Genomic DNA, 22,678 nt, shown 5'->3' with positions numbered 1-22,678 from the left:
ATTTAGTTGCACAAACAAACTTCTGTTCAGTGAGTCAAAAGAGGAAATAGAAATGTTAGAGATCAAGCGTGCACTTCCTTTCACAAAAGGTATTTTGTTCAGCATTTGGAAAGAATGAATTGCCCTTACTTGCTTTGTCAAATTGAAATATTCTGAGTTGATTTTGCTTGAAAGTATTTTCTTCCCCATAGAGCTATGCTAGGCCTATTCTAATAATCTCAGATAATTCAAAGGTCTGAATAGAACTTGTTGACAAACTGACTTGCTGCAGCATTGAAGTTCTGGCCAATTATTAGCTGCAAATAATGACACTCCCTTTATCAGAGAAAAGGCATGGACTCTACATTTCCTGGAGTCTATTTGAAGGCATGTCAGGATGCTTCATTTCACTTGAGGAAATTATACACTTGAAATTATTCTCTGATCTATCTCCAAAATGAGTTTCTAAATTTGGAAGAACACCCGTGGCTTTTCAGTACTCGATATTCACAGGCCACATCAAAGAGTCAGGCAGCCTTTTAAGCTTTATGAAGATAACCTATAAATAAACTCTAGTTACAAATACATGCAGGTCTATATTGATATTTCTGTAATTTATTTTTTAGTAATAAACATGACTGTCAAATTTGACATGACTGTTAATTATCAGATACAGTTATATAATTTTCCCTTTATTTCTCTACAGTTCAAGGACAGAGTGATGTGAGCTCATGAGTTCATGAGTTCATGGGTATTAAACGGGCTGGATCAAGAATTCTCCACAGATAATGTAAGTTCTGCAGGGAAGAAGTGCTTCTTCAAAAAAAAAGTAATCATTTAATAAAAACTCTAACCACATTTTCTTCTTAAAAGTGTAAAATTAACCTGGGTATAGGAAACGTAGTAAAAAAGTCATTTTATTATTCTTTAATATATAACAGATCCTTACATCTTTATGCCCAACTCCTGTGACACCCTCTTCCTTTTCTCTTTTCTCTTTTCTCTTTTGTTTGAGGTACTGAAGTTTGAATTCAGGGTCTCACACATGCTAGACAAGCACTCTACCACTGGAGGCATACTCCTAGAACTTTCAACTACTTTTTAGATAAGGACCAGAAATTCTACCTGAGACCACAGTGTGGCATAGTCTTTAAGAGAAGATCTCACTAACTTTTTTTGCTCAGATTTGCCTGGAATCCAAGAACTCTTGAATTCATCATCCTCTCTCTACTTCCTGAGTAGCAGTGATTGCAGGCTCTTTGATCTTCACAACTTGATAGGTAGAATCATCGCAGACTAAATTTGCTGAATATTTTTTCAGTTTTACTGAAAACTGTGGTCATAAAAAGCATGAAAAAACATGAAAAGCTTCTTTCTCACTAGTGAGGCCTATGCTGTTAACAGGAAGCATTGCTTGCTTGGCAAAAAGTTTATACATGGGCTACTCATGCAAATTTTCCTCCCTAACTGTTCATCTATAAAAAGTTAAAAGGGAAAGGACAAACGAAGTCCTGAAAACTATCTGAAAAATCTACCTTTGGCAGCAAAAATATACTTATAAATAAATAAAATTTCTGTTATGATAATCAAAGCCAGGGATAATTTAGCTAGTTAAAAATCTTCGTGTAGCTATCCAATTTTTCTATCTACTTGTGATTGTTGTTGGGCCTGGTCACTGTCCCTGAGATCTTTGGCTCAAGGCTAGTACTCTACCACATTGAGCCACAGCACCACTTTTGGTTTTCTGGTGGTTAACTGGAGATGAGTCTCATGGGCTTTATTGCCTGGCTGGATTTGAATCACAATCCTCAGAACTCACACTACTGAGTAGTGTTATAGGTGTGAGCTACTGATGCCTGGCTCTATTTTAATAAATACATCAATAAATGATTTTCACTATTATCATTAGCTACTACTATGCACTGAAAGTGTGATTAGTATGCACAAAGTGGTGTTTATCTTTGCACCATTACAAAGCAGTACACACTGTTGATATCTATCAGATAAGGAAACTGAGGTGCAGAAGCAAAAATTTAGGTCAGCTCCTGACAATCTGAACATTTTAATATCTACAACACTGGGTTTTGGAATCAAACAGATTCAAGCTCATTCTGAACAGCTGCCCAGTGGATTTCATTTTCCCCACCTATAAAGTGCTATTGAAAATACTGGACTTTCTTTGAAGAACTATTTTAGGTTTCTAACATGGTAATGCACTTTGAATCCTCACCAATGAAACTGTACAAATAAGTGTCCTGTTTCCATTCCATTGGTTGCTGGACACACTTTCCCAAAACATGGTGCCTTGACATACTGTGTATTTTGGAGCAAAAGAAAACTGGAAGCACTGCTAAGCTGTGGTTTCTCTGACCTATTCCCACCCTCCTTTCTCAAGTTTCCTTGAATATGGAATTCTTCTCTAAAGCAAAGCACAAAACCTAGGAATGATTTCTCTGGACTCCTCCTTTTTCCCCTGAAGATCTACATGTGACTCCCCACAACTGGAGATTTATAGAGGGGATAACATTATAGAGATACACAAGAATGAATCTGCAACTGGTCATGCTAGAGTCCTTCATCCCCAACCAATTACCATTAGATCACATCCTTTGTTGTTCAACTACATACTTCTTTCTTCAGATGTAGCACAGACACAATATTCCCTAGGTCTTCGGTCTTCACTTTTGAAGACTCTTGGTTACATGAAGCTTTCATTGAACAAATGTGCTAATGTATCTTTTCTGATAGGAATGCCAGCCATGAACCTTAGGGTGAGTAAAGAAAAGTATTTTTCTGTCTTTGATTTCCTTGAACTCACAGCTGAAAATGGTCATGTCTATTGTAGGCATGTACTATTCTAAAGGCATTAAATATGCTAATGTGTTTAAGTCTCAAAACAAGAAAAAGTCAGGGAGAAAAAGGAGAAAGAGGAAGGAAGGACAAATGCGCACTGTAGCTATCACCATTGCTAAGTATGAAAATGAAAACACAGAGAGATTAAAATTTTATCCAGGGTCACATAAGGAGAAAATTGAGATTTCACTTCAGGAATTTGGCTTCAGAACCTAGTCAGTTTCTGGGATATACTTCTTTACTAAGAAAAACATATTCCTAAACAACTCATTTCTTCTTGTTTTCCATTTGTCTTACCTAGAAGAGGAATGTCTCCTATTCTCCACAGTTGGTATTCCCAGAGTTCCATCTTAGAATGTATATGTTATGGCTTCTCTATGTGGTTTTGTCTCTTCACATGTTTTCATTAGGTCCTACATACTAGTGACACTTACACAGACTATGATGAGGCCACATCACCCACCCAGGCTCTTCTGTACATAGATGCTTAATTACACCACATGTTCTTGCCTCTCTTGAACTAAATGAGATCATTGGTCCCTGCAAATGGAATGTGAACTTGGACAACGGGTATAGACTTTCAAGCAATGAGTACACTCTTTACCGTTGGATTAAAGAAGGAATAAGTCTGGAAGGCAGGTGTTTTTTTCAATGCAAAGGCAGCTCACTGCATTAGCCCATGGTTGAATTTGCACTGCAGAAATGACTGTCACCTGGATGAGCTGACTGATCTATGACTGAAAAACTCCCATAACTTAAGCCACTGCATAAGTCTTTCCACTGGCACACACAAAACTTCTGTCTCTCTCTTTTGAGCTCCTATCACCTACTGAGTCTTACATGTGGGTTACCTGACCAAAACTTTAAACTCAGAATTTTCCAAATGGAGCAAATAGAGCACAGACTTTCCCCTCCATAAATGGCTTATCTTTCAGGGCCCAAATGAAAGCCATATATGCTTGCAGTTCCTCATCTATCACTCTCCTCCTTCCAGCTGTCAGTTCTAACTTTTAAATATCCTTCATATTTATTCTCTCCTATCCATCAATTTTCCAACCTAAGTCCCAGCCCTTCTCATCACAAGGATAACCCACTACAGTCTCCTACCTAATTTCCAAGTTTCCAGACACAATCCATCACCTCACCCTGCTGACCCACGCATTTCATTGTCTATAACGCTACCTCATCATTTTAAAGCACAAATCTAAAATTATTGCTGTGTGAGGTAGTTTCTCAGGTGAAAATATTACAAAGGCTTTCAGATCAGTGCACTGTGAGGGTAAATATTGCACAAGAGGCAAAGTTGTTTGAGTGAACAGTGAACAGGGCACAGGAAACTCACAACTAAACTGCTAAGAGCCTGAAAGAAAAGAATGCATTTATACCCCAGAAGCAAAACTGGCAGAACTGTTCCAGGCCTGATTAGATCAAGCAAAGCCAGATGATAAAAGGGCTCTCCCCCAACCCCCTACCAAGCCCAAACTGGCGCTGCAGGGCTTTGAATGATAAAACAGACAACACCCCAAGCCAAAGTCAACCTGATCCTGCTGGCAGTTTAGATGGAGATAATGAAGTCGACAGAGAGGCAGGAGGGAGTATCTTTGACTTTATATAAAAAGAACCCTGAGAATAAAATTTCTTGGGGATATTCCATCTAAATAACCACTGAGCCTGAAAAAGTGCCTACAGTTTGCTATCTGGGCAGCAGGCGTGATGTGTTTATCGGAGAGCAGAGTTGCATTATTAATAAATCAGAATCTGATGACTACTCTATCCTAAGCCTTCCTTCCATAATAATGCCTCAAATTTGTAAAGACATCTGCCTTTTCATCTGGCAACAACTCAGAGACTTCAGTATAGAATCCTGGTACTGGCAGATCTAGAGGACTGTCCATCTCAGCCTGGCCCTGTGCACCCCAGTGACATGACCTTGGCCACCCCAGTGCCCCCACAGTGCTCATCTACTAACTCTGATCATTGCTTCTTGGCTGTGTACCTCACAGGCTACAATATCTTTCAGCCCCATGACTTCAACTGTTTTCTGTACCTAACACCTTCTTATCCTTTAAGACTGAAAGGCCAGGGAGATACTATTCACTGATGGGAATCTGCTTGGTTTTCCTAACTCAATGTTGCTCCCCTGCCTGGGCCTATGACTACCCTCCCACCACTGCCTTCCCCAAATTCTCCCACCTAGAATCTTAATCTAAATGTGAAAGCCCATTCCCTGATCTCACCCTAGTTCCTAAAAGTAGGCCACACCTGGATGAACTACTAACCTGCACAATAGGTTCCTGGAACCAGGCCACTTAGGCCTGGTTCTCAAGGCACCCTCTTGCAACTCTTCTGCTACCTGTGGCCTGACCCCCACCCACGTGTTGGAAGGTGAATCATCCCAGAAGCCATATTTTGAAATATGGAATATTGGAGTTTTTATTATACAGTTAACAACCTGCAGACAGCCAGTTACTACAAAGACCTGCAGCTAGGAAACAGGCTAAAGAGGAAAGAAAGAACAAAAACAATACCAGCAATCCAATTCAGCTCCAATGGAGAGCTGAATTGGGACGCCATGATGACTGGCTATGCGCCAAGAGACAGGAGACAGGAAACAATCACGGAGACACTTGTGGCATGGTTGTAATGGTGACTGGGCTGGTTTGGGCCTAAATAGGGGTTGGCGCAGGGAGCAGATACACAGGAAATTCCCAGTCCCAGGCACTGGACTGACAGATTCAGTAACCTACCAGCCAAGTACCACCCCTGTCTCCAGGGATCCAGGCACACCCATCACCTGGAAGGCAAGTAACGAATGGGAGGAGTTTCCTTCTCCCAGCATGAAGACAAGATGCCAGACTCTACCATCCCACTATGTGGCCAATATGGCGCTGGCCAGACCTGACCTCCTTACTTCACCCTACTTAAAAGTCCCTCCAGCCCTGTCCCCATTATGCCTTGTGTCTCTTGAATCTCCTCAGGTTACCATGGCATCCCTGTGTAACATTTCATGAAGGCTGATCTAGTCTGCTGCAGTCAGTATCTGCATCTACTTTCATTCTTCTAGCCTTTGCAAGTCTGTCCTTTTCCCGAACACTCCACTATGCCCTATCCATGCCTATCTCAGTTGTAAAAAAATAAAATAATAAACAAATCAATTAAGTATTTCCCAACCCCTCCCAGGTCCTTTCAGTGTCCACCTTTAAGACTGCCTAATTCCCACCTGATATTTTTGCTGCTCATGTTGTAGTGGGGAAACTGGAATTTTACCGCACAACAATGTGGGGATTTGGTCAATCTGCAATTAGTATATCTAGAGGGTACATGGGTGGAAGTTTGAGCTATTATTTCTCTGTTCCTTACATGGTCTGTCAGATTTCCTTTTTAATTCTTGCCCCCAGTTTTTGGTTTTGTTCTGATTTTTGTTTGTTTGCTTTTCTGTATCAGATGACATTTTTTTTGTTTTTGGTCCTTAGGAGAATTTCAGTAGCATCCAAAGAGCAGGAGGAATTGAGTGAAAATAAATCGACTCTAACTAGGAAGAGTTTGTCAAAAAAAAAAGTCACATCCCATTTCCAACTGTGGCCTTTTTACCCAGAAACCTTTGCCACGTTTCCACTTCTGGCTCTGAAGTGTTGAACATTGTATGTAATGAGAAGAAAATAAAAATAGTTTCTATTAGTCAAAACAAATACATAATAATGTTGATTAACCTTTCCAGTTGATCAAAGGAAAGCAATATTAAAACAAAAAAAGGAAGAAAAAGCATTAAGGACTAAGATACTACCCAGAGAAACAGAATGTGTAATTATTATAAAACAACTACTGTTCACCTAATAAAATCGTGTACACAGGTGAGAGACCAGGATAGGGCCTTATGTCATAGGTTTCTCAGTCCACTCATCACATAATACTCAACTAAGAAAACAAAATCATTAAATGGGATTGAAAAACACACTCTACTCAGGCTCTCCTGAGCTCTCTATCATCTCTGGAATGTCCAATTTTGGAACGGATTCTGTTAAGTTCAATTGTTATAATTGCCCATTCTTCATGAATCATCTTCTTGCTTAAACCACATGTGATATCTAATCACAATGGCCTGCCTTCAATTGGAATTTTGTTGGGTCCCATTAGCCAGAATTTCCTCTTATTTCTAATGTTACATCTTAGAAAATTTATACCCAGTTATGTTCAACATGCTCCTTGATCATATGAAGGCCTACATAGTCCATGCAATATTCAGAGCTGACTGTAATCTGTCTCCTTGGTGCAAGACACCATTACAGGATCATATGTCTATGGAACTGTTGAAAATTGAATAAACAAAATTTTCTTGCTGTCTAACAAGGATCATCAAATAGTTTTTCCTTTGACACTCTGAGATTCTTCTACTTAAGGGAGCACCTTATAGCTTTGGTTGTGTTCTGTAAGCCTTAGAAATCTATAAATAACTTGTCATCATACAGATTCATTGTCCTAGAAGGGAAGACACAGAAAAAGTACACATGGCTTCACATTTGAATCTTCCTGACCTTTCCTACTGCCTTTATTTTAGCTGTTTCCCAGCAATGGAAGAAAAAATAAACAACTATATAAAAAAGTAAAATATCATTTAAAGTAACATTACTTGTCACAAAGACAATTACTGTGAGGGTTTGAAATTCATACTCAACACATGGAATATAGGAAGTTTAAGAGTTAAGGCAAGGCATCCCCAAATCATCCCTTTTGGTGGTGAGAATGTCGCTTTTTCTCTAGCCCTTACATAAACCTTTGCAAATATTACATTTCTGAAGCAGTCTATATTTTAGCCATAGTCTTTCTTGTAAATCCAAAGCAAAACAATAAGTCTTTGAAGAGAGATTTTGCTTGACTTTGTGTCCCTTTATTCTGAGTGGGTTCATTTGAAATAGGGCTGTTGTGAGTCTGTAAACTTCCATTTTTATTTCCCAGGTAGCACACAGAGGAGCTGCGTGGGATTTCAATCCCTTTGAGGGGTTCTTCATACTTGTTTGCTATCTGAGATTAAAAAACAACAAAAAGTACTGCAGCTCTTCTCCAAACCTGAATCTGAAGATGCTGAAGATGTATTGATGAAAGCTATTCCTCCTCCCCCCATTGATGAAAATGTCTATAAACTACAGAAAATAATTTTAACTGTAGCAACTTTTCTATCCACATCCATCCAAGAAGCAAAAGGTTGGGAGTCCCTACTCCATGAAGACTTATTTTCTACCTGCCTTCCTCACTCTCTTTATTTTCCTTTCTGCTTCTTGAGATCAAATCTAGACACACTTTGGTAGCAAGAGAGGCAGAAAACTTCAGCAAAGAAGAGATGAACCTTAAACTTGCATTTTACCAACTTCAAATCTGAATACAAAATTGAGGCCAAGTCTGACACTTAGTATTTACAGAGCAAGGACACACAGATAATGCCAAAGAATACGGTGAGTGTGCTTTTAATTATTATAGGCCCAACCCATCTGAAACTTTGTACTTGTAGTTCTCGAGGCCAAAAATGCTTTTCTGAAAACTTGTTTATGGCTGGCTCTTTCCCATCAATTTATCTCCATTCAAATACTACCTTCTAGGATGGCATGATTTTATCAATCTCAAGTAACTCCCTCAGCAACAGCAACAGCAACCTATTACCCTGTTCAGAGACTTTACAGAGCTTCCTATCACCTGCAATTGTTCTCTATTACTTCTTTTGTTTTCCTTATTAAGTATCTGTATCACTAATGAGAATATAAGATCTAGAAGAGAGACTTTTGTTTTCTTTTTTGGCCCAAAACATTTTCCACTACGTTCCCAGCATTAAAAATAGTAAGTAGATAGCTGGACACCAGTGGCTCACGCCTGTAATCCTAGCTACACAGGAGGCTGAGATTTGAGGATCGTGATTCAAAGACAGCCCAGGCAGGAAAGTCCATGAGATTCCATCTCCAATTAACCACTGGAAAACCGGAAGTGGCTCTGTGGTTCAAGTGGTAGAGAGCCTTTGCCTTGAGCTGAAGAGCTCAGGGACAGTGCCCAAGCCCAGAGTTCAAGCCCCCTGACCAACAAAAAACACAAAACAACAACAACAACAAAAAAAACAGTAAGTAGAATTCCAGAGACAATCCAAAAGTATTGTTGTGAATGAATGTGCAGACCAAAATTGATGGTCAAGCATAGTTTCTTTGTGTGATGCTGAAGCTTATTACAGATACTCAAGGAGATGTGTGCCAACCTCACAATATCTCCAATGGGAACGTTTCTAAAATGTGCAATACATGCTGTATTTCTGCTCTATCATTTTTCATGGGTTTCAAAATGTGTCATAAAATATTATTGGGTCAGGGACCAGGCAGACCACCAGATGGTTGAGAATGATTTATTTCCTTGATTTCAGACTCCTGAAGAAAGACTATAGGAAGAAAGCCAGTCCTTATCTCTGTGTTTACAGAATATGAAAGACAAAAGGCCCTTGAAGTTCATCCAGCCCAGATTCACTCTTAATTTAAAAATTCATTCTATTCCACCAATCACGTGGTTATCTGACCTTGACTTTAATATTTTTAGTGATGGGACACTCAGTGTTTTACAAGATAACCTGTCTCACAATCAGACTGATTTTGATGATCAAGGTCTTCCTTCTATTGATTCAAAGCTTCTTTCTTGTAATTTTTGGCCCTTGGGTCAACATGCCTAAGTCTAGTTCCTTTTCTGAATTATGAACTTTGAGATAGATGAAGACATCTAAAATATCGCCCCATAGTGTGCTCAGCTTCAGATGAGGAATCACAACTATTTCCAGCTGTTTGTAATTCACTTGTTTCTCCTTTTAGACCCACTACTCCCTCCTGGATGACCTCTAGACATGCTACAATTAGGAGACATATGTCCTCTAGGGTAAAATGAAATTAAATTGCATTTTTTATTATGTATTAATTGTTCTTGACCCACACAGCTACTGGATAATCCACTTTTTAAGTCAACTATATATATGTAATTATGAACTATATCATTATGAATATCAGCATCCATTATTAATTATTAAGTACAAAAACAGTTTAGTAAACCACTACTCAAATGAAAGTCTATATTGAGAAAATGTATTAGAGATGACAATGCCAGTTAGCTATTGGAAAGTCTTTTGAAAAAAGTATGAAAATATTCAAAGTGAACTGGAATATCAATTTGCACAGGCTAACATTGTGACTTCTTTCAGTCTTTCAGTAGTAGGTAACTTGAAAGTAAATTATCCAATTACAAAGTACTATTAATGAAAATAATCTAAAGAAAACTAAAAATAAAATAAATTGCATTTGTTACAATAAAAATTATAGTAAATATTAAGATGAATGTTTTTAAAAATAAATTAGACTTGCTACAAGAGGAAAAATATATTAAATGTTAACTTGAATACTCATTTGGTTAAATAAAGTCAAAATACAGGGAATTCAGTCATAGACATTGTAGGAAGAACTTGTACACTCATCCATGCTTTCTTTATGATCTTAGTAATGTTTATAATCAGATCATCATTATTAATCACTATTGTAGAAAAATTTCCTGTAGTGTTGTAACACAATACTTTTCAAAATTGATTTACTACTTCTAAAAGCCAACCAATAAGAGTTAAATTCAGGCTGGGAATGTGGCTTAGTGGTAGAGTGCTTGCCTAGCATGCATGAAGCCCTGGTTCGATTCCTTAGTACTACATGCACAGCCAAAGTTGTGAGTAGTGCTGTGCCTCAAGTGGTAGAGTGCCAGCCTTGAACAAAAGGTTAGGACCAGGGCCCAGGCCCTGGATTCAAGCCCTACAGCCAGAAAAAAAAAAACAAAACAAAACAAATTCATGCTACCAAAAGTTGATAGGCTTCGAGTCATATGTCTATGCATGATTATATTGTTCTAAGTAATTTTCACTGTAGCTGAACATCAACAATTATCTGCAGTTAATACTACCCCAAAAATATTAAGTACTGTTTTTATATGAAATAAATGTGACTGCATCGTATTTACTAATTGACCATCCTTCTATACACATAACTCAATAGAGCAGTCAGCTTCTTTCTAGAACAAATAATACAGGATAAACACCAAAAGAACCTACAAAAATTAACTCAACAGTGTTTTGTTCAATGAACTAATTACCAAACATAACATATTCAAAATGATAATATTTTGAGTGCCCTTTCAGTAGTATGAAGGATGACAAAAAGGCGTTTTGCTCAGTTTTTAAAAATAAACAAGTTACGTTACTTAACTATCTCATTAATTCTTGTCATGAAGTGGAATATGCCCTCGCCATTCGTAGGTGATTAGTTTGTGATTTCCATAGCTCACAATGGATCTTACTGGAAATATGGTAGTTGCAGATGGAAAGAAGATGAAGTCACACTGGAGAAAGATGGCCTGAAATATGACTGGTGTCCTTGTAAAAGGGGGGAATTTGGAGGCACACACACACACACACACACACACACACAGAACACATCCTATGAAGAAGGGTCAGACCAAGGTAAAGCTTCTATAAGACAAGGAATGTGAGTGAAAGTTGTAAACAAATCAAGAAGCTGTTGGAGAACTGTGTGCAACAATCTTCCTCAGAGTCCTTCACAGGACCAACCCTTCACACGTATGGACTTTGAGCTTCCTCTCTCTAGAACTGCAGTAACATTAATATCCCATATCAAAGCTACTTAGCTTGCAGGGATTTGTTATAGCTCTTACAAGCTCATAACACAATTTTTAAAGTCCTTCAAAAAAAGTTTGAATATCCTTAATTGTGGCATATTTTTGTCCTTTGAGATGATTTTTTTTATTTTTATTTTTTATTGTGAAAATACTGTACAGAGGGGTTACAATTACATGGGCAAGATAATGAGTACATTTCTTATCAAGCATTGTAGCCTCCTCCTTTGTTTCCCCTTCCCATCCCTTCCCATCCTCCCCCTGTCGCCCCCTACCCAATCCTCCCCGCTACTCCCCCCCACACACCCGCACCAAAGTTGTAAAGTTCATTTTTCGACATAACGACTTATACATCTCATTGTTGCAATGGGTCCACAGCCAAATGCTATTCATATCTAAAATATGAGTAAAATAGAACATGTCCATGGGGGGAAGGAACATTTTTTTTATTGTGAACATGCTGTACAGAGGGGTTACAATTACATGGGCAAGATAGTGAGTACATTTCTTATCAAGCATTGTAGCCTTCTCCTTTGTTTACCCTTCCCATCCTTCCCAGCCTCCCCCCACCCACCCGCCTACCCAATCCTCCCCCTCCCACCAAAGTTGTAAAGTTCATTTTCGACATGACAACTTGTACTTCTCATTGTTGCAACGGGTCCACCAGTATACTTAAACGACTTGTTTTTCCCCTTCTCCTCCACAAATTATACTGACATCTAATATAGTGAATGAATTACAGCTTTTTGATTCATCAATTTACAGTATAAACTGTGTATATGCAGAAGTGACTTTGGTAGGCTGTCTAAAAAATGTTTTGAATGATAATATTTCCTGGGGGGGGATATTTTCTCCTAATTTAATGTTCTTGGAATACATGGAACTGCCTATCTTACAGAATCTGTTATGTTTCATTATTATAACCATTCTCCATGTATGTGTAATATGCAATGTATATTCACATTATACCGTGAATGGTGTTTTGTGATATACAAGTACTTAACTGACAGTGTACCTGAGGAGGGATCTCAGTCCTGCATCCCAAAGTGCTTCCCTTATTTCAACTGAGTCTAGACCTTGACTACCCAATAAAAGTTAGTAAAACGATGAAGATGTCCCCTGTATGCATATCCAAAACATAAGCCACTAGTTACAAGTGACTGTCCAGCACTGCAAATGCAACTGGTGAGACTAAGGAACTGAAATGTTAAACAATTAATTATAATAGATATAATCACATGGAGCTATTAGTTATTGTACTGCATAGTGCAGTTCTAAATTTTAATTGGAAAACAAGATTCCACTAATAATAGTGTTAAAAATTCTCCCTGAAAATGAATGAATAAATAAAACTTCTGTTAATAAGGAGTTGCTGACCATTTGGCTAATTATCTGAGAGCGCAGAGCATGCAAATTTCCTGGCACATGGTAGCTGATTTAAAATTCAATGAGTATAAAAAATTTCAGAAGCTGAAACTGACATCTCTTATCATCAGCCAGCAGGGGGAGCAGTAGAGCAGTATGTAATATTTTCTCAGGAGAATTTTTCTTCTACAACTGTGGAGGCCCTAAAATGTATATTCTACCCAGAAACTCCTGTGGTACCTGTGAATATCAAATACCAAATACAGTACCTGTGATATTCAAATTTAGCCACAAAATCTACCTTTTATTGTTTTCAATGCATTCCTAGGAAGAGGCAACAGAGTTTTGCTATCGACAACCCAGTTCAAATTTTAACTAGTTATAAAATTTGGTCTTCCCCACTTTTGTGGAAATGTGATTTGTTCATGTTTTTAGCTTATTCTTGTTTCTCCATCTATGAAAGAGAAACTGGGAAGCCTTCTAGATTTACAGAGGAAAGGAAAATTTCACTGACATAATGCTGATTCTTTAAAGTTATTTTAAGAAAAGTTTAGTCTACGATGGGTTAGTGACATATGGCCTTACCTCTTGATAAAGGTCACTGAGATCTTCCTGGTGGGCCTGTTTGGAACATCCTGGGAACTCCCTGAGACAGCAGGAATCTGGAGGCCAGTCCATTTCTGTCATTTCCAGCCAGTCAGTGAAATACACCACTCCACAGCACTTAAACTGCAAAAGAATTATTGGAAACACTCAGGAACTACAAAAAAAATTATTCATAGGAGATAGAGTTCTTAAATTTTTGAACTGAGACCTAAGCTCATTTCTATCATCATTTCATGATAAGTAGATAGTATCTGTTGTTGATAGAAATGTCATAAGAGGGGCTGGGAAGGTGGCTCAATGGTAGAGCGCTTGCCTTGCATGCCTGAGGCCCTGGGTTCGATTTCTCAGCACCACATAAGCAGAAAGGAAAAAAAAGCCAGAAGTGGCACTGTGGCTCACGTGGTAGAGCACTAGCCTTGAGCTGAAGAGCTGAGGGACAGTGCCCAGGCCCAGAGTTCAGGCCCCACGACCAGACCCAAAAAGAAAAAAGAAATGTTATGAGAGAATACCATGGGTAGCCACCCCATAATAGAACAATTCTAAGTAGTAATGTCCCTAACACCTCACAAATCAATCAGGCATGACTGAGTCTTTCTAACTCCAAGTTCCTCTACTGATAATCATATAATGACATATTTAAACATACACTAACAAATTTAATAGCTGAAATTTTATCCATCATTATCTTCAAACTACTAGAGAGCAGTTATTCCCAACCAGTTATATCAACAGGTGCAATTGCTCATGGAAAGTTTCTATAATACCTGGAGAAAATTTATTTGATCACCAAGTTAACCTGACTTGTATTCCTTAACCAGTAAAGTTTCTATAAATTTTGGGATATAAGTATAGGTTTGGCCAGCTAATTCTCATTCAGCAGAGTGATATTCTTGAAATAAACTGTCATATTCTGTCATTTCAATCTCAGAGACAGAGGGGGAAAAAAAGATTGGCTTCCAGATTGAATAAAGTTTGATTTAAGAAAAGATAGATTATGGGGCTAGGAAGGTGGCTCAGTGGTAGAGCACTTGCCTTGCATGCTCGAGGCCCTGGGTTCGATTCCTCAGCACCACATAAGAAAAAAGCCGGAAGTGGTGCTGTGTCTCAAGTGGTAGAGTGCTAGCCTTGAGCTGAAGAGCTGAGGGACAGTGCCCAGGCAAAGAGTTCAGGTCCCATGACCGGACCCTCCCCCCCAAAAAAAAGAAAAGATAGATTAGCCTGGCACTTGTGGCTCACACTTGTAATCGTAGCTACTCAGGAGGCTGAGCTCTGAGGATCCCAGTTTGATAACAGCCTGGACAGGAAAGTCTGTGGGACCCTTTTCAGTAAAAGCCAGAAGTGGTGCTGTATCTCAAGTTGTAGAGCACTAACCTTGAGCAAAAGAAACTTAGGGATTAGGGACTAGTGCCAAGGCTGAGTTCAAGCACCAGGACTCGCAAAAAGCAAAAAAGAAAAGACATATGCCTTCTAAAACTGTATTAAAGACAACTATACTTTCTCTTTTGTCCAACATCACAACAGATTAGCAAAACCTTTCTCTGATTAAAATTTAGAAATACTGCATAAAGACATGAGCAGGTTAAATTGAGAATAACAAACTCTCAGGAACAAACCTTTGCCCTTGGATATAGGAGGGGCATTATCAATCATAATTACTGAAAGCCAGAGTGATACTACGAATGAAAAGCTATCAAATGATTCTAGCATTTCTCTTTTATGAACTTGTCCTAAAAGCCACAGATGTACCACAGACATCACAAACTAAGTCCTGAGAGTCGAGTAGAATGTAAACATTATACCTTAAGTCAAATGCTATTTGACATCACATATTATACATAATATACATAATTCATCACTCAGTACCCTTAAAACCACATATGTGGTTAAATGACTTCCCTTCCTAAGCCTCAGAAATGACTTCATTTCCATGTCACTCTTTTTAAATCTTAATGACCGGTGTCCTTTCTGCCTTGATGACAGAAGGCCAGCACTTGGAACACTCTGACTCCATCTCCAGTGAAACAGCCCATTTATCTGGCTTTGTCAGGAAATGAGTTGTTCCACAGAAATGACCTTCCCAAATAACTTAAACATATCATGTTCAGTGCCAATTTTTTTGGTAGTTTCATACGTCTCAAAATATTTTCCTTTTATGTAGTTATCTTCCTTCTTTCAACAAAAGGTGATGATTTTTATACTAAAATATTTTCCTGAAACCTCCTTTAGGCTAAACTCAATATTTATACCAATGCATAACTATCTTCTATAAACCCTTCCTATGTTTTTGTCTCTGTTAATATTGCATTGTAAGATAGCTCTACTCTTGTTAACACAGTGTCAAGCTCTAGAAAATGCCACATAATCATCATTTGCTGTATGAAAGAAGAAGAAGAAGAAAAAAATCCCTCGCTGGGTCAATCAATTTTCCAAGGCCACAGGCCAGTCTGTGGCTAACATATTGATCCTAAAGCCTCTATTCCAACCAAAACAGGTATTAAACAAATGTCAGTAGGTATTATGCAAGAGTCTACTGAGTCGAGGTACATGCACAGAAAAAGCAATGGATGAGGGACTAAGCAAAGTCAAAACTTGACAAGCTGACTTTCTGCTCTATGACTTCTTTTGGAAAAGGATGTTATATATAGGCTGAGTTGTATCTTCTTCTTCCCCTACCCTCCATAATCAAATCCATATGTTGAAATTATGATCCCCAGTATCTCAGAATATAATTGTATTTGGAGACCATTTTTATGTATATATAGGAGTAATTAAGTAAATAAGGTCATTAGGATGAGGCTCACATATGAGTGATAGCCTTATAAAAAGAGGAGATTTAAACATGAAGAGGAAACTTTGTACTTACTATAGCTATACTAGTGGACTAACATAAGATACTTTGGAAAACTCTTCTAGGATGTTCAAAAGTCTTTACCAATCATTTTATGTAAAATTGTCTTAGGAGATACAAAGAATTTGCCATATGACAAGTAGCATGTGATCATTTGCAGTATTTGTACATTGTTCATCCAATGAAGGCCTCATCAGGAAAAAAAACATGAACCACACATTGATTTTTAACTCATTAATCATGATCTACTTCATAAATTTCAGAAAATAAAAAGCTCTGGACAGTAGCTGAACACATCTTACTATAAATTCTCTAATGTTCATTGGATTCCCTTTGGATTGTTTTTAGTACAATTGTACAGTCAACAAACTGTCAGGAAGCATTGAAGTAAACAGGAAATCTGTGTTACAATGATCATGTCACCATATCAACAATTATAAAGAGAGAGATTTGGAGATTGTCCTGGATGTGAACTTCTGCCCAGATCCACCCAGGACAAGTAGCTGAGCAGGGGGCTGGCTGTTAGGGAAGGTTTTCACTCTGAAAGGCTTCATGGCCCAGTGCCAAGACAAATCAAAGGAAACAGAGATACTTGATCATCTGAGGATATGACTCAAGACACAAGGAAATTACTTGAGAGAAGGGCTTGGTTTGAAACAAAATTGATGGTTAACTTCAAATCACCAGATTTTAAACAACTAAAAAATGGTCTTCATTTGCTACCACTGAGTGCAGTACAATAGAATAGTTAGGGATGAAAAGCCACATTTTTGTTGTGAATAGCCACAAGCTAAATGAGATCAACTTTATGAATTTATTCAATCTAATGAACACTCTAAGAAGGTAAGCATTCTTAGTGTCCAAATTTTATAGATGAGGAAATTTTATAGATGAGATTTAAGGGGGTTATGTAAATTACAGAGACTCACTGAACAGTAAGTGCTCAAGTTTGGATTTAAACTCAGGTCTTACTGACTAGAAAGGCTATGCCTGGCACTGATGGTTTATACTGTTAATCCTAGATACTCAGGAGGCTGAGTTCTGAGGATCATGGTTTGAGGCCAGCCCAGGCAGACAAATCAGAAGTTCTGATCTTCAATTAACCAGCAAAAAGCTGTAAGTGTAGGTGAGGTTTAAGTAGTAAAGAGTCACCTCTGAGTAGAGGGGAAATAAGAGCATTATTGGAAAATAAGGGAAATAAGACCATGAGTTCAAGCCTTACTAGCAGTTTCAAAAAGAAAAAGAAGAGGAAGGAAGAAAGAAGAAAAAGAAAAAAAAGGAGGAGGAGGAAGGAAAGGAAGGAAGGAAGAAAAAGAAAGAAAGAAAGAGAGAAAGAGAGAGAAAAAGAAAGAGAGAAAGAGAGAGAGAGAGAGAAAGAAAGGAAAAAAGAAAGAAAGAAAGAAGGGAAAGAAAGAATGTAAGTAAGTCCATCAGTCATCATGGCCTTAGTATATAGACTCCAAATTCCCAAATGAGAAAAGTCTATAATAAAAAAGTTAACATTTATAAATATCCTTAAGAATTGTAAGAAAAACTTCTACTCACATTTAACAATGGATGTTTATCAAAGAATGCAAAATAAACTTCATATTAGTTTAGTAAAATGACTTTTAAGTAATGTGAATAGCCAGGTAAAATGAAGGGGAAGTGGAAGGTAGACTTGAGGAGTAAGCCAAGCCCTGCAGTGACTTAGGAATTCCTCAACTAAGAATTTTGTGACAGTGCTAATGGAATCCAAGGCTATCATTTGCAACACAGAGTTACTCAAAGCAAAACTGTGAAAACCTCCAGAGACACACGGAGAGCACTTACCTCTCTCTGAAAAAAATTCCAAGCATGAGTAAGCCATCGATATCTAGGTAACCCATAATTTGTCATTCTGGCTTTCAGAGTAACCATATCTGACCACTGTACTGGAACCTAGAGGTAAAAAGCAGAATATCAACACACAAACATGCACTCAGACACAGATACACTCCATATTTAAAATGCACTACTGATCACAAATACTGGTGATATACTGATTGGCAGAAACTGTTGTAAATTTATTAATGCTTGACATTCAAACAATCACACAGAGATCAAAACCCAGAAAAGAGAAAGGGAGAGATAAGAAAAAGATTGGGATAATTTTGAAATCTTATTACAAAAAAAGAATAAATTAGTAATAGTTTAAAATACAATACACACTGAAGTTCCTAAGTTTTTTCTTTGACAGTCTATGATGGTGATGATGATGATGATGATGATGATGAAGACGACTACTACTACTACTAATAGTACTACTATACTTAGAAATAAATAACACAAAATAAAATACCGAAACACTTGGGTAAAGAATTTTGTCCCCAAATCATGAGTTAATTGGGGATACTCTGTGCTCATATGGCACAGTTCAGCAAACTAAGGTAAGCTCAAGTAACTCATTCTAAATTATTACTGTCTCATCTCCTTTGAGACATAAAATAAATTTAACTGAAGTAAAATTTCAAGAAATGTATCATTTGAAACAATTCATATTATATATAGGTTTTTATCTAGAGAAGACATAACAGGCAAGAAGTGAAAATTACAACCAAAGTCACGAGAAAACAGACTGATGTCAAGTGTCTTGATTTAGTTACTAGAACAACTTTTAAAATCTGACTTTCCAAGATAAATATAGGTTGTTTCTTTACTCTGACCGCAATCAATCTGAAACCAAATGTGGCAAGAAAACACAAGAGACCATTGAGATTCTGACCCAACTACTGGGCTCTGGCCCATAAAGCAACACAGTGATTGGATCCTTGTATAGAATAGCCAAAAAGCACAAAGCCCATTCTATGTGAAAACTGGCTTGTGCAAAGTTTGGCAGATAATAAACTTTAATGGCACTTTTCATTCTCACTGTTATTAGTGCAGAAGCAATAAAAATGTGAGCAACTTAAAAAAAAAAAAAGACTGCTTTCCACGTCTTACTTTTAAACAGCCCTTGCCTTATCCTGGTGATGTAATGGGAAAGATTTGCACAAGAAAAACAGTAATCTTGGCTCACATGAAATGACAGTGTGCCTTCTGAGTACCCCAGGACTCAGAAGCCTTTGGTGACTGTGCCTTACACATATCTAAACAAGTATAACTTCCTTCTAGTTCATGGTTTCTTAGAATTATATTCAAATCACTACATTTCCTTTCAAATGCTGTTAATTTATTGGTTTTAGTTCAGCCACCAGTGGGGAGATTTGCATCTTGCCACAGGATATATCCAATCCATTTTTAAAATCTCTATGTAATAAACGCATTTTTGGGGGGGTAGGAAATCTTTTAATTACTAAACAGAATTAAAAAGCTGATGTAACAAAATCAAAAATAGATTTACTCTTTTGTTGCTTACATGTCATGGGTGTAATTTTACTCTTTGAAATCAGAGAAACTGAGCAGAGATGATCTCTTTATCACTAAAACACAAAAATCAAGTCCTCGGTAATTTTTTCATTTCCCTATCTATACAAAATTTCTAGAGGTGGTGTGCAAACGTGAATCTCAGGGACAGCAAGAGAATACTTGGGTTGACAGGTAGAAATGCATACGTAGCTAATTAGAAATTGCCATGACTTCAACTTTTCTCAAATTCTCTCATCTTGCTCAGTCACCATTCATTGGGAGCATGAATGTCTTCACAGAGCTGCTCTGAATGGCACAGGCAAAGCCAAAGCATCCAGGCAATGGAAAATGCAGTGTTTCTGTTCACCTATAGTAGCCACCTAACAGTCAAAAACAGTTTCATAACACAGTCTCCTAACAGTCTCTTTAATGATTGTGTTAGTGTCAGAAATGATGTCAATTTTATTACACAAAGTCTCTCTTGGCTCTGAAGCAAACAAAATAATCACCTTCTTTCTCTACTTAAGAGGTCTTGAACTTTCAAATGTTTAAAACTCACTGGGGAGGACCAGGTTCAGTGATTCATGCTTATAATCCCAGCTCAAGAGACAGAGATCTAGAGGTAAGTGTTTGGAGACAACCCAGGGAAAAAATTAGCAATACCCCCATCTTAATTAACAAACTTGGCACGGAGGTTCACATTGGTCATCCCCACTAAGTGTCAGGCATAGGTAGGATGACTGCAGTTTGAGGTCTACTCTGGGAAAATATGTGAAACCCTAGCCAAAAAAGAAAAGAAAAAAAAAACACCTAGAAATGACTAAAAGGGCTGGGGCATGGCTCAAGGAATAGAATGTTTGACCAGAAAGTGAGAACACTCAACCCCAGTGCCACAAGAAAAACAAACAAAGCAGAAAACAACAATAAAAATCTCACTGGGCCAGGTATCATAAACACAGACACCCAGTCTTCGCCCTCTCCCACTCTTCCGTTCTGATTCAGCAAATCTGGGCAAGAATCCAGGAACGCACATTGTTAAGAATACAATGTAATGGGTTTCATTATTCTATTTTCATATATGCATATAATGCGAAAGAGGAATCGAAGGAGTGAATTTGATAAATGTGCATTATATGCTTGTATGGAAATGTCACACTGAAACTTTTTTTAAAGTATACTTAAAAAATTACCTTGCGTGAGTTCTACTGCAGATGGCCCAAGCATTATATGTTAAAATGCATCATTTTATTGAAACAGAATTGCTTTACCACATTTCTGGTGGAAAACTCTTCCCTACCTATAGCCATCAGTCCCAGACATGGGACTCCATGTTTGAGAATAAATGCTCACTGATGTGAGCAAACCATGTAAATAACAACTAATGTGAAGACGCTAAGTGTGAGGTAAGATCTTAAGACTGAAACTGTTTTCTTCCACTCTACCACAGCAATCAAAGTTGCTACACTTGAGTCAAGAACTGAAAAGAAAGAGAAAAGTTGCTGCAGAGTTGTTCGCAAGCAGCCAAGTCTCAAACTGTGAGGGCAATCTGGAGTGCAGCAAACACATAGTAACTCTTTCAAACACATTTGTAGAAGCAGAATGTGGTTCCCGGTGTGACATACACACAATGCTGGCCTCCTAGTCACGAGCCCTCCAGTGGTTATCTTGTCAGACTCTAAGGAAGTGTTCAAGCACTCTCAAACAAATCACGTTGCACATGCAACTCTTTCCATCACGTAATGAAGAGTTCAAAAGATTAATTTAAAACATTAAAGACAGACACCTATGAGAATATACCAAATTAAACACTATCCATTAGGATTAGGAAATGTGCATTAGGTGCAGAAAAGAAAATATTACTTTTTCCAAAGTAGCAGGCTACTCAAGGTGGTTATGTAACAAGGACGTTAAAACTAATAATCATATCCTTAAAGTATTGGATTTAAAAGATTACACTGAATATTGTTTTGGGGTTGTGGTCATATCCCACTTTGAACTCACCATAAGCTCCTGTTCATATGTCCAAACACCACAAGCCAGCTCTACACAGAAAATGACAAGTAAGCTTCCAAAGTACTATAGAAAAATAAGAAAAAATGTGTCATTATTATACAATCAAAATTAAGTGTGGTCATCAAAGACAATTAAATCTTTTTCAGTGCTGTATTTACCTCATGGACAAGAAAATAGGCCAGTTTTCAAGAGGCAGAATAGAAAAATTTTAAGAAAGTTAGACACACCTACAGATCTGACCTATATGCAGTCAGCTTAGGTAATCATTTTTTGTCCTGGAACAAATATTTTATAAATAACAGTGCTTTCATTAGGCTAAATAAGAATTTACATTTTAAATAAGAATTTACACTTACATTTTACTACATCAAGTTTTCTGAGAAATTGTGCATAGATTCTTTCAAATTAAATAAAATAAGATCAACAAGTTCAGCACTCTACCTATGATCATATTTTAACTCATTCTTCTAGGAAAGGGAAGAGGAGGTCCTTTGTTTTCTTAACAGAGAACAATAGAGAACAAAATCTCAACTACTGGTGACAGTTTCAACTACATCATTAATTTTCTATTGAGAGAAAGGCACTTGGGATCTATTTGAGCATATCAGAAATTCCCAAAGGCATTCATGGAACAATTAAACAACATGAAGTTGAATATAACATCAAAAACTGAAGTGAAGATGACAATCAGGATTCTAGTAAACAGATGAAAAATGATACAACCTCATAAACAGCAGGGGAAATTAGAACCAAGAGTAAACGGAATTTTGAGAAAATAAAAACCATGAACAAATATGGAGAAGTCGTTAAAAAGTACAGTAAAGTCCTTAGGGACAGAAAACAGATCCATCTAGCAAAGGACAAATGATAAACCTCCTTTGAAAAACAGATGAAGGAACCAACATTGAATCCATAAAGGGATCCATTTCCTCCATGCAAACCACAATAGAAGCCACAGTCAACAGA

The 22,678-nt window shown here is 37.6% G+C and overlaps 1 protein-coding gene across 2 annotated transcripts in view; it reads right to left on the bottom strand.

Moving 5' to 3' along the window:
- Tspan12 (tetraspanin 12) overlaps nt 1-22,678 on the bottom strand; it is a 62,815-nt gene that overhangs the window by 5,564 nt on the left and 34,573 nt on the right. For both annotated transcript variants that reach the window (XM_013019939.1, XM_013019940.1), the window contains exons 5-7: nt 21,701-21,775; nt 18,146-18,253; nt 13,465-13,608 (exon numbers count right to left, since the gene is read on the bottom strand). In XM_013019939.1, coding sequence (XP_012875393.1) covers nt 13,465-13,608; nt 18,146-18,253; nt 21,701-21,775 — 327 coding nt within the window. The remainder of the gene's footprint in view (nt 1-13,464; nt 13,609-18,145; nt 18,254-21,700; nt 21,776-22,678) is intronic.

The sequence above is a fragment of the Dipodomys ordii genome, unplaced genomic scaffold, assembly GCF_000151885.1.
Source record: "Dipodomys ordii isolate 6190 unplaced genomic scaffold, Dord_2.0 Scaffold48, whole genome shotgun sequence".
Classification (NCBI taxonomy): Eukaryota; Metazoa; Chordata; class Mammalia; order Rodentia; family Heteromyidae; genus Dipodomys; species Dipodomys ordii.
This window is presented reverse-complemented; position numbering and strand designations above follow the sequence as displayed.